Raw genomic sequence first — 12740 nt, 5'->3', positions numbered from 1 at the left:
ACATATTTTCCCTAAGGTTGGGAAGGATTATTCTATGATGATTTTTGGAAGAATTATACCCCTTTGGAAGGCAAATGTGAAAAATAACCTCTGAATAGTTACGTTTGAAAAACTTATATGGTAAATAAGTCAGAGATATGTAGACATTTTTCAAAACACTTGTTTAAACCATTCCATACCTTATTAAAAAGCAGACATAAATGACCTCAGTAGTTTTAGGCACCTCCCTTTATAACCTATCTTCTTAGATAAAACTTAAATGATGTAGGTTTTTCTACCTTTTTTTAAACTTTAATAAAATTTCATTCCTACTAGAAATATTAAAAATCAGTATAATTATCAATTACTACCAAATTCAAGTGAGAATTTTACCAAGACAACTATTAAAGGTAGTACTAAATGTGACAACAAAATCAGAAAATAGAAAGCTTTAAAAAATCTTATCCATCATCCAAAATGATGGAATGAAAAGAAGTCTAATTAAACAAGGCAACATATAAAGAATATCCCTTTGCCACTGTTAGTGCAGCAGGTTAAAAACAACGACGACGACAACTAACGTATGGGTGATTTTAAGCTAAACTCTTCCTATCCACTCTATTTTGAGTTTTAACTCAAATAAGAGAAATGTCACAATATTTGGAAAAGAGAAAATGATAAACAATCTAGTCAGTAAAACAAAAGAGGATAATTTAGCAAAACTCAACTTCTTTACGAAAGGACAACAATTAAGAAAACATTTCTAGCATCCCCAACCAATGATTTCAACTTTTAGACAAACTTAGAAGACTGTATTTTTTTTAAAGCTTCAGTGTAAGAACCTAATAATAGGTAGTGACGAGATAAAGAGAAAGTACAGGGGAAAGAAGACAAGATTTAAATGCTTTCCACTCAGGTCCTAGGGCTACATACTAACTAAACATTTTAGGAGAGCCAAAGTAATCCAAGAAACACAAAAATGAGTTTCTATGTAACTATTTAAACACTGCCTTTCTTCCCATTTGCTCTTCGAAACATCAGTTTCTTGCTCAGAATCTGCTTGCTTGATGCTACTACACAGTAGGTTCCCGTGAGTACTTGGTACTAGATGCTTAATGCTAACACATCCCAGGCCTTAAAGCAGAAGGTAGCAAACCTGATTTCCACCACTTGTAAATTTCTGTGATTAGTAACTGCACAGAAAAGGCCACCCAAAGGGGGTGAAACATATTCTGAGTAAGCATTACTGAGTAATATTGTTTAGGCTGCTAGCTGAACCCGTCATTCCATTTTCACTTTTCTGAAGCGTTCTCACAGCACTTGGAACCTGCATCCCAGTATTCAAAGAAAGTCCACCACACCAAACCTAAAAAAAGACAAAACCAAAGCTTTAGTCAGATTTCAAATCAAACTAGAACTGAGGTGATTCTTAAAGTTCCATTTGAAAGGCAAAATGCCACGTATGTGAATGTCAACAAGTTCCAAACTGATAACCTTTATATTTGAACCGAGAAGTGAAAAGGAAGGCTAACTCAAGAGTTTTTGAGAACCAGAGAGGCCAGAGGAAGTCTTTGTGGTAGCAGAACCCACTGGAACTGCACACAAGAGAAGGAACTAAGGGCTGCAAAAATTTAGATATTAAATTTTTAGGGTTAATAGGCCAAAAATATTGGCTATTTCTACTGATGCTAACCTTCACAACCAAGAGAAGTGCACAGAGAGCCAATTTCCTTACCCCTATTATTGCTTTAGATTGTGATGAGGTGTGGCCTGAGACTATAGGAATCCAACACCCCAGTGTTAACAGAGTAAAATCCATTATTTTTTTCCCTAACTTGTTAACAATAAGAACTCTTTTATTAATTCTTTAAGAACTTCTGAGAAAAATGCAAATGGTAATAATATCCAGATATACCATATTGCCATATTCTATTAATTATAAATGTAAGTTTATGAAAGATGAAATTGCTTGTAAACAGAGCAGCTTTAATTGAATAAAGTGAATAACTTATTTAGAACAGACTCAAGTGAATTAAAATATGAAAGTATGGATCTTTTAATTATCATCGATGCCTGGTTTGTAGAAGACATAGCTTGAGACAAGGGACACTTAGAAACTGTTGGAGTATTCCCACCTTCAATTATATCCAAAAGTGTTTAAAATTTACTAAGTGATTACATACTATACCAAAGAATCCACTGACCTGTGAAATTTATAGCTGTATGACGAACATTCCAAATTTTTAAAACTAGTAGGTTCAGTAATGATAACTCCCCAAATACAAAAGCTCTTTGATTATAAAACTACTATATTACTTTTTTTTGAAATTATTTAAGTGATTTACAAACATATTTACTCAAAATATCTAGCACAGAGGTACAAGGGCAAATCAACAGAGAAAGGTTAGTCTTTTTTGAACACTTGGAATTCATATACAAAAAACAGATCTCAAACCATACCTGGTACAATATATAAAAAATAACTCAAAATGGATCACAGACCTAAATGTAAAACCTAAAACCATAAAACTTTAAGAAGAATACAAAAGAGATTATCTTTGTATCCTTGAGGTAGGCAAAGCAAGATCCATAAAAGGAAAAAAAATGGATAAACGGACTTCATTAAAATGAAAAACTTCTCCTCAAAATGTTTACAAAATGAGAAAAGCCACAAACTAGGAAAAAATATTTGCAGAACAGTTATTTGATAAGGACCCATATCCAGCATACATAAAGAAATCTTAAAACTCATTAATGAGAAAACAAGTACCCCAATAAAAAATGAATAATAGATACTGCATCAAAGACATTATAAAAATGAAAAATAAGCACATGAAAAGATCCTCAACATCATTTGTCCTTAGGAAAATGCAAGTTAAAACCATAATGAAATACCATTACACACCTATTAAAACTGCTGAACAAAAAAATCTGACAATATTAATGTCAAGGATGTGGTAAACTCTCATATATTGCTAGTAGGAATGCAAAAGTCACAATACAAGAAACAACAGGTGTTGGTGCAGATGTAGAGAAAAGGGTATCCCCTCTTGCACTGTTGGTGGGAATGCAAACTGGTGCAGCCACTCTGGAGAACGGTATGGAAGTTCCTCAAAAAACTAAAAATATAACTACCCTACCATCCAGCAATTGCACTACTAAGTATTTACACAAAGGATACAAAAATACAGATTCAAAGGGTTACATGCACCCCAATGTTTACAGGAGAATTATCAACAATAGCCAAACAATGGAAAGAGCCCAAATGTCCATCTACTGATGAATGGATAAAGATGTGGTGTGTGTGTGTATGTAACACACATACACGCACACACACACAGGGGATATTAAACAAAAAGAATGAAATCTTGGGCCTGGGTGGCTCAGTCAGTTAAGCGTCTAACTCTTGATTTCACCTCAGGTGAAATCTCACACATCAGGCTCCGCACTAGCACAGAGACTGGGATTCTCTCTCTCCTTCTCTCTCTGCCCCTCCCCACTCACACTCTCAAAATAAACCTTTTTTAAAAAAAGAAAAAGAATGAAATCTTGCCACTTACAATGACATGGAGGAGATAGAATGTATTACACTAAGCGAAATAAGTTGGAGAAAGACAAATACCATATGATTTCTCTCATATGTGGAATTTATTTATTTATTTATTTATTTATTTATTTATTTATTTATTTATTTTGAGACAGAAAGCAGGAGCAGGGAGGGGCTGAGCAGAGGAAGAGGGAGAGACAGAGTCTTAAGCAGGTTCCATGCTCAGTGTGGAGTCCGACGCAGGACTCGATCTCATGACCCCATGACAATGAGATCACGACCTGAGCAGAAATCAAGAGTCAGTGCTTAACTGACTAAGCCATCCAGGTGCCCCACTCATATGTGGAATTAAGAAACAAAACAGATGAACACATAGGAAGGGGGGAAAAAGAGGAGAGAGGTAAACAAACCACAAAAGACTCAATGACAGAGAATCAACTGAAGGTTGATGGAGGGAGATGGGTAGGAGATGAGCTAGATGGGTGATGAGTGTTTATTGTGTTGAGCACTGGGCATTGTTTTTAAGTGATGAATCACTGAATTCTACTCCTGAAACCAATATTGCACTGTATGTTAACTAAAATTTAAATAAAAATTTAAAAAAATTAAAAGGAATACAAAAGTCACACAGCCACTTTGGAAAACATTTTGGTAGCTTCTTATAAAGTTAAACATACACTTTCTTTTTTTTTCTTTAATTTTTTTTAATGTTTATTTTTGAGAGAGAAACAGTGTCAGTGGGGATGCCCAGACAGAGACGGAGACACAGTATTCAAAGCAGGCTCCAGGCTCTGAGCTGTCAGCACAGCCTAATGCAGGGCCCAAACCTATGAACTGTAAGATCATGACCTGAGCCGAAAGCAAATGCATAACCTACTGGGACACACAGATACCCTAAACATACACTTTCAGTGTGATCTAATACCCTCACTTCTAGGTATTAACCCAAGAGAAATGAAAACAAATACGAAAAAATCTATTTGCAAATATTTACAGTGCCTTTACTTATAATTGCCAAAAACTAGAAAGAACCCCAAAGTCCTTCAACTGGTGAGTGGATGAATAACGTGTGCTACATACACAGTCAGCAATAAAACAGACACTCATCAGCAAAAAAAAAAGACACTATGACTGATAAACACAACACTGATGAATTTCAAATACATTATGCTGTAGAATCAAAAGTCTACATACCATACAATTCCTTTTCTCTAATATTCTGGAAAAAGCAAAACTACGGAGACTAAAACCTTGTTAGTGACTACCAGGGCTGGGTGTGATCAGAAAGGTCCATTACAAAGGAAGATGAACTTTTGTAGGGTGATAGAAATGTTCAATGTCTTGATTATGGTAATGTTACACAACTGTAAGCATTTGTCAAATCCCACAGAACTGTACACTACTACGAATTATCCTTAATAAACCTGCTTTTAAAAAGAAAACTAGGGGTGCCTGGGTGGCTCAGTCGGTTAAGTGTCCAACTGCAGCACAGGTCATGATTTCATCGTTCATGAGTTCAAGCCCCACGTTGGGCTCTGTGCTGACAGCTCAGAGCCTGGAGCCTGCATCGAATTCTGTGTCCTCCTCCCTCTCTCTCTTTCTCTGCCCCTCCCCCACTCACGTTCTCTCTCTCTCTCTCTCTCTCTCTCTCTCTCTCTCTCTCTCTCTCCCCCCCAAAAAATAAACATAAAAAATTTTTTTAAAAAGAAAACTAATCTTGTACACAAAAAGTTTAATAATCACTGACCTAGTTAATAAACCCTTCAATGAAAGGAAAAAAATAATTTCAACCAGTTTGAAAATACTTTTCCTAAAGCATCTTAACAACACTTACTAATGTAGTTAGTGTTTAATTATTTGGAATGAAAAGCAATAAACTCACTACATATCTACTTGAGATAAACTCAAATTAAACATGAAATCCAACCCTTTGAGACACAAGGAAAAAAATAACTTTTGAGTTTCATATGGTAAACAAATTTGTCCCTGAATGACCTATTTGGAAAAACAGCCAAAAAACACATAATACAGCAGAGGTTTGTGGCAAAGTAATAATAATAATAATAATAATAATAATAATAATAATAACAACAACCCTTCTAAATCCTTAAGTGTTTTTCTATGAACAATAACTTCATTCACTGATTACTTTTAATTTTTAATGAAAAACCAAGAGTCTTAGTTATTAGCATTGTTTTAAATTTAAGATTTTGGGGTATCCAAAGTGAATGATCATTATCAATTTTGAGAGTTAAAAGTACTATATTTTAAACCCACATATACCCTGAATACTTTCTCCTCACAGTTTGAGAAGCTACAGTCAGGGTAATGATGGAAGAACACACATACAAAACATTCTGCCAACTCTGCAATGGAAATAACCCCCCTTGATTGTAGAAGTAACCCCCAAATTAAGAAAAGGTCTAGCCAGAATAATGAGGATCTGTCTTAATTGTACTGCAGAACTCCCCAGAGTAGCCCAAACTTACAGAGAAATCCAAAGGATAAAGGAGTTGGAAGAAGCAGTAACATCTGCTTAATAAAAAAATAAATTCAAACCAAGCTGCATTTTGTATGGAGAATAATGACTTTTTCTAATATAAATTGTGACCACTAAACCAGCCTTGCAAGAAATTTTAAGGGGGACTCTTTGAGTGAAGAAAAAAACAAACCAAAACAGACCAAAAGCAATAAAGACTAGAAAGGACCAGAGAACATCATCAGAAACATCAACTCGATAGGAAACACAATGGCACTCAATTCATATCTTTCGGTACTCAATCTGAATGTAAATGGACTAAATGCTCCAATCAAAACACACAGGGGATTAGAATGGATAAGAAAACAAGACCCATCTATATGCTGCCTACCAGAGACTCATTTTAGACCTAAAGACACAGCAGATTGAAATAAGGGGATGGAGAACCATCTATCATGCTAATGGACGTCAAAAGAAAGCCAGAGTAGGGGCGCCTGGGTGGCGCAGTCGGTTAAGCGTCCGACTTCAGCCAGGTCACGATCTCGCGGTCCGTGAGTTCGAGCCCCGCGTCAGGCTCTGGGCGGATGGCTCGGAGCCTGGAGCCTGTTTCCGATTCTGTGTCTCCCTCTCTCTCTGCCCCTCCCCCGTTCATGCTCTGTCTCTCTCTGTCCCAAAAATAAATAAACGTTGAAAAAAAAAATTAAAAAAAAAAAAAAAAAAAAAAAAAAAAAAAAAGAAAGCCAGAGTAGCTGTATTTATATCAGACAAACTAGATTTTAAAACAAAGACTATAACAAGAGATGAAGAAGGGCGTTCTATCATAATTAAGGGATCTACCAAGAAGATCTAACAACTGTAAATATTTATGCTTCCAATTTGAAAGCACCCAAATATATAAATCAATTAATCACAAGCATAAAGAAACGCATTGATAATAATACCATAATAGTAGGAGATTTTAACACCCCACTTTCAACAATGGAAACAATGGCTCTGAATGAGACCCTGGACCGGATGGACTTAACAGATATATTCAGAACATTTCATCCTAAAGCAGCAGAATACGCATCCTTCTTGAGTGCACATGGAACATTCTCCAGAACAGATCACACACTGGGTCACAAATCAGCCCTCAACAAGTACAAAAAGATTGATATCATACCATGCATATTTTCAGACCACAATGCCATGAAACTTGAAATCAATCACAAGAAAAAATGTGGAAAGACCACAAATAACTGGAGATTAAAGAACATTCTACTAAAGAATGAATGCACTAATCAAGAAATAAAGAGGAAATTAAAAAGTACATGGAAGCCAATGAAAATGAAAACATGACAGTCCAAAACCTCTGGGATGCAGCAAAGGTGGTCATAAGAAGGAAGTATGTAGCAATGCAGGCCTTCCTAAAGAGGGAAGAAATGTCTAAAATACACAACCTAACCTTACACCTAAATGCGCTGGAAACAGAACAGCAAGTAAAGCCCAAAATCAGCAGAAGAAGGGAAATAATAAAGATTAGGGCAGAAGTCAATGATATTGAAATTAAAAAACAACAACAACAACAACAGTAGAATAGATAAACAAAACCAGGAGCTTGTTAGTTCTTTGAAAGAATTAACAAAATTGATAAACCCCTACCCAGATTGATCAAAAAGGAAAAAGGAAAGGACCCAAATAAATAAAATCAGATGAGAGAGATCACAACCAACATCACAGAAATACAAACAATTATAAGAGACTATTACAACCAATTATATGCAAACAAATTGAGCAATCTGGAAGAAATGGACAAATTCCTAGAAACTAACTGAAAAGGAAAAAGTAGAAAATTTGAACAGACCCACAACCAGCAAAGAAATTGGATCAGTAATCAAAGATCTCCCAATAAACAAGAGTCCAGGGATGGACGCCTTCCTAGAGGAATTCTACCAAACATTTAAAGAAGAGACGGGGTGCTTGGGTGGCTCAGTCAGTTAAGTGTCCAACTTCAGCTCAGGTCATGATCTCGCGGTTTGTGAGTTCGAGTCCCGTGTTGGCTCTGTGCTGACAGTTCGGAGCCTGGAGTCTGTTTTAGATTGTGTGTCTCGCTCTCTCTCTGCACCTCCTCCCTCCCTCCTTCCTTCCCTCATTCCCTCTCCTCCCTCCTCAAAAATAAATAAACATAAAAAAAATAAAGAAGAGTTAATAGCTATTCCTTTGAAGATGTACCAAAAAATAGAAATGGAAAGAAAACTTCCAAACTCATTCTATGAGACTAGCATTACTTTGATTCCAAATGCAAACAAAAACACCACTAAAAAGGAGAACTATCGACCAATCTCACTGATGAGCACAGATGCAAAAATTCTGAAGAAGATACTAGCAAACCAAATCCAACAATACATTAAAAGAATTATGCACCACGATCAAGTGGGATTTATTCCTCTCCCTGAGATGCAGAGCTGGTTCAATATCTGCAAATCAATTAATGTGACACACATCACATTAATAAAAGGAAGGATAAGAACCACATGATCGTCAATAGATATAGAAAAGACATTTGACAAAATACAGCATCCTTTCTTGATAAAAACCCTCGAGAAAGTAGGGATGGAAGGAACATACCTCAAGATCATAAAGGCCATATATATGAAAGACCCACAGCTAACATGATCCTCAATGAGGAAAAACTTAGAGCCTTCCTCTGAAGGTCAGGAACACAACAGGGATGTCCACTGTCACCACTGTTTTTCAACAGTGTTGGAAGTCCTAGCCTCAGCGATCAAACAAAGAGAAATAAAAGGCACCCAAATTGGCAAGGAAAAAGTCAAACTTTCATTCTTCACTGACATGATACTCTATGTGGAAAACCCAAAAGATTCACCAAAAAACTGCTAGAAATGATACATGAATTCAGCAAAGCCGCAGAATATAATATCACCATACATTTCTTTACACCAATAATGAAGCAGCAGCAGGGGAAATCAAGGAATCCATTTACAAATGCACTGAAAACCATAAAATACCTAGGAATAAACCTAACCAAAGATGTAAAAGATCTGTACACTAGAAACTATAGAAAGCTTATAAAAGAAACTGAAGAAAACACAAAGAAATGGAAAAGTATTTCATGCTTGTGGACTGGAAGAACAAATATTGTTAAAACACCAATATTACACATTCAATACAATCCCTATCAAAATAACACCAGCATTCTTCACAGAGCTAGAACAAACAACCCTAAAATTTGTGTGGAACCAGAAAGGACCCCGAATAGCCAAAGCAATCCTGAAAAAGAAAACCAAAGTGGGAGGCATCACAATTCTGGATTTCAAGCTATATTCCAAAGCTGTAATCATCAAGATAGTATGGTACTGGCACAAAAACAGACACATAGATCAATGGAACAGAAGAGAGAACCCAGAAATGGATCCATAAATGTATGGCCAACTAATCTTTGACAAAGCAGGAAAGAATATCCAATGGAATAAAGACAGTCTCTTCAACAAAAGGTGTTGGAAAACTGGACAGCAACATACAGAAGAATGAACCTGGACCACTTTCTTACACCATACACAAAAATAAACTCAAAATGGATGAAAGACCTAAACGTAAGACAGGAAACCGTTAAAATCCTAGAGCAGAAAACTGGCAACAACCTTTTTGACCTTGGCCGCGGCAACTTCTTACTTGATATGTCTCTGGAGGCAAGGGACACAAAAGCAAAAATGAACTACCAAGAGAAGGAAAAGGAAAGCCAGAGTGGAAAAGACATTTGCAATGCATATATCTGGCAAAAGACTCAGTTCAAAAATGAACTACTGGGACCTCATCAAGATAAAAAGCTTCTGCACAGTGAAAGAAACAATCAGCAAAACTAAACGGCAACTGACAGAATGAGAAAAGATATATACAAATGACATATCAGATAAAGGGTTAGTATCCAAAATCTCTAAAAAAACTTATCAAACTCAACACCAAAAAAACAAATAACCCAGTGAAGAAATGGACAAAGACATGAATAGACACTTCTCCAAAGAAGACATCCAGATGGCCAACCGACACATGAAAAAATGCTCAACATTACTCATCATGAGGGAAATACAAATCAAAACCACAATGAGATGCCACCTCACACCTGTCCGAATGGCTAAATTAACAACTCAGGAAACAACAGACGTTGGCAAGGATGCAGAGAAAGAGGAACCCTTTTGCACTGCTGGTGTGAATGCAAACTTGGGCAGCCACCTCTGGAAAACAGTATGGAGGTTCCTCAAAAAATTAAAAATACAATTACTCTATGACCAAGCATTTGCACTACTAGGTATTTATCCAAAGGATACAAAAATGCTGACTGGAAGTGGCACGTGCACCCCAATGTTTATGGCAGTACTATCGACAATAGCCAAATTATGGAAAGAGCCCAAATGTACAGTGACAACTGATGAATGGACAAAGATGCGGTATGTATATATATATATATATATATATATATATATATATATATACACATACATATATGTATATGTATATACACATATATATGTATATATATATATGTATATATATGTGTGTATATATATATATGATGCAATATTACTCAGCAATCAAAAAGAATGAAATCTTGCATTTGCAATAACATGGATGAAACTAGGAGTGTATTATGCTAAGCGAAATCAGTCAGAGAAAGACAAGTATCATATGATTTCACTCATATGTAGAATTTAAGATACAGAACAGGTGAACATAAGGGAAGGGGAGCAAAAATAATATAAAAACAGGGAGGGAGACAAACCATAAATGACTCTTAAAAAAATTTTTTTAATGTTTATTTATTTTTTGAGAGATAGAGACAGAGCATGAGTGGGTGAGGGGACAGAGAGAGAGGGAGTCACAGATTCCAAAGCAGGCTCCAGGCTCTGAGCTGTCAGCACACAGCCCAATGTGGGGCTGGAACTCGTGAACCACGAGATCATGACCTGAGCCGAAGTTGGATGCTTAACCGACTGAGCCACCCAGGCACCCCCATAAGTGACTCTTAACTACAGAGAACAAATAGTGTTGCCAACGAGGTGTTGGGTCAGGGGAAGGGCTAAAGGAATGAGGGGCAATAAGGAGGTTGGGATGGGCACTGGGTGTTATATGTAAGTGATGAATCACTAAATCCTATTCCTGAAATTATTGTTACACTAGATGTTAACTAACTTGGATTCAAATTTAAAAAAATAAATAAATAAAAGGCAACTGATGCAATGGGAAAAGATATTTGCAAATGACATATCATATAAAGGGTTAGTATCCAAAATCTCCAAAAAACTTATCAAACTCAACACCCAAAAAACAAAAAATCCACTGAAGAAATGGACAAAGACATGAATAGACACTTCTCCAAAGAAGACACCCAGTAGCCAACCGACAAATGAAAAAATGCTCAACATTACTCATCATGAGGGAAATACAAATCAAAACCACAATGAGATATGACCTCACACCTGTCAGAATGGCTAACATTAGCAATTCAAGAAACAACACAATGTTGGTGAGGATGCAGAGAAAGGTGGAACACTTTTGCACTGCTGGTGGGAATGCAAACTGGGGCAGCCACTCTGGAAAACAGTATGGAGGTTCCTCAAAAAATTAAAAATAGAACCACCCTATGACACAGCAATTGCACTACTAGGTATTTACCCAAAGGATACAAAAATGATGATTCAAAGGGGCACATGCTCCCCAATGTTTATAGCAGCACTATTGACAATAGCCAAATTATGGAAAGAGCCCAAATGTCCATCAACTGACTAATGGATAAAGAAGATGTGGTTTATATACACAATGGAGTACTATGTGGCAATGAGAAAGAATGAAATATGGCCCTTTGTAGCAACGTGGATGGAATTGGAGAGTGTGATGCTAAGTGAAATAAGCCATACAGAGAAAGACAGATACCATATGTTTTCACTCTTATGTGGATCCTGAGAAACTTAACAGAAACCCATGGGGGAGGGGAAGGAAAAAAAAAAAAAAGAGGTTAGAGTGGGAGAGAGCCAAAGCATAAGAGACTCTTAAAAACTGAGAACAAACTGAGGTTTGACGGGGGGTGGGAGGGAGGGGAGGGTAAGTGATGGGCATTGAAGAAGGCATCTTTTGGGATGAGCACTGGGTGTTGTATGGAAACCAATTTGACAATAAATTCATACATTAAAAAAAAAGAAGAAGATGTGGTATTTACATATACAATGATATATTACTTGATCAAAAAGAATGAAATTTGCCATTTGCAACAACATGGATTGAACTAGAATGTATTATGCTAAGCAAAATAAGTCAGTCAGAGAAAGACAAATACAATATTTCATCACTCATATGTGGAATTAAGAAATAAACCAGATGAACATAGGGGAAGGGACAGAAAAATAAGATGAAAAAGAGAGTGGGAGGTAAACCATAAGAGACTCTTAACTACAAAGAACAAACTGAGGGTTGCTGGAGGGGTGTTGGGTGAGGGGATGGACTAAATGGGTGATGGGCATCAAGGAGGGCACATGTTAGGATGAGCACTGGGTGTTACATGTAAGTGTTGGATCATTAAATTCTACTCCTGAAACCATTATTGTTTGTTATGTTAAGTGGGATTTAAGTAAAAGTAAAAAAATAAAATAAATCAACCTGAAATTGAGTAGTCCTGGTATCATCTATGTGTGTACAGACACATATATTCTGCCTACCACACATAGACTGTTAATCTAATATTTT

General features: G+C 36.4%; 1 protein-coding gene across 1 annotated transcript in view; it reads right to left on the bottom strand.

Moving 5' to 3' along the window:
* Positions 1–1222: 1222 nt before the first annotated feature.
* Positions 1223–12740, bottom strand: part of FSD1L (fibronectin type III and SPRY domain containing 1 like) — a 61364-nt gene continuing 49846 nt past the window's right edge. Inside the window, exon 14 of the mRNA XM_047096777.1 lies at positions 1223–1345. Coding sequence (XP_046952733.1) covers positions 1223–1345 — 123 coding nt within the window. The remainder of the gene's footprint in view (positions 1346–12740) is intronic.

Source organism: Lynx rufus, unplaced genomic scaffold, assembly GCF_022079265.1.
Source record: "Lynx rufus isolate CCGP_SWC_20201006 ecotype Redwood Valley unplaced genomic scaffold, mLynRuf1.p SCAF_10, whole genome shotgun sequence".
Taxonomy (NCBI): Eukaryota; Metazoa; Chordata; class Mammalia; order Carnivora; family Felidae; genus Lynx; species Lynx rufus.
Note: the sequence above shows the minus strand (reverse complement) of the source record. Positions and strands in the feature narration are given on the sequence as shown.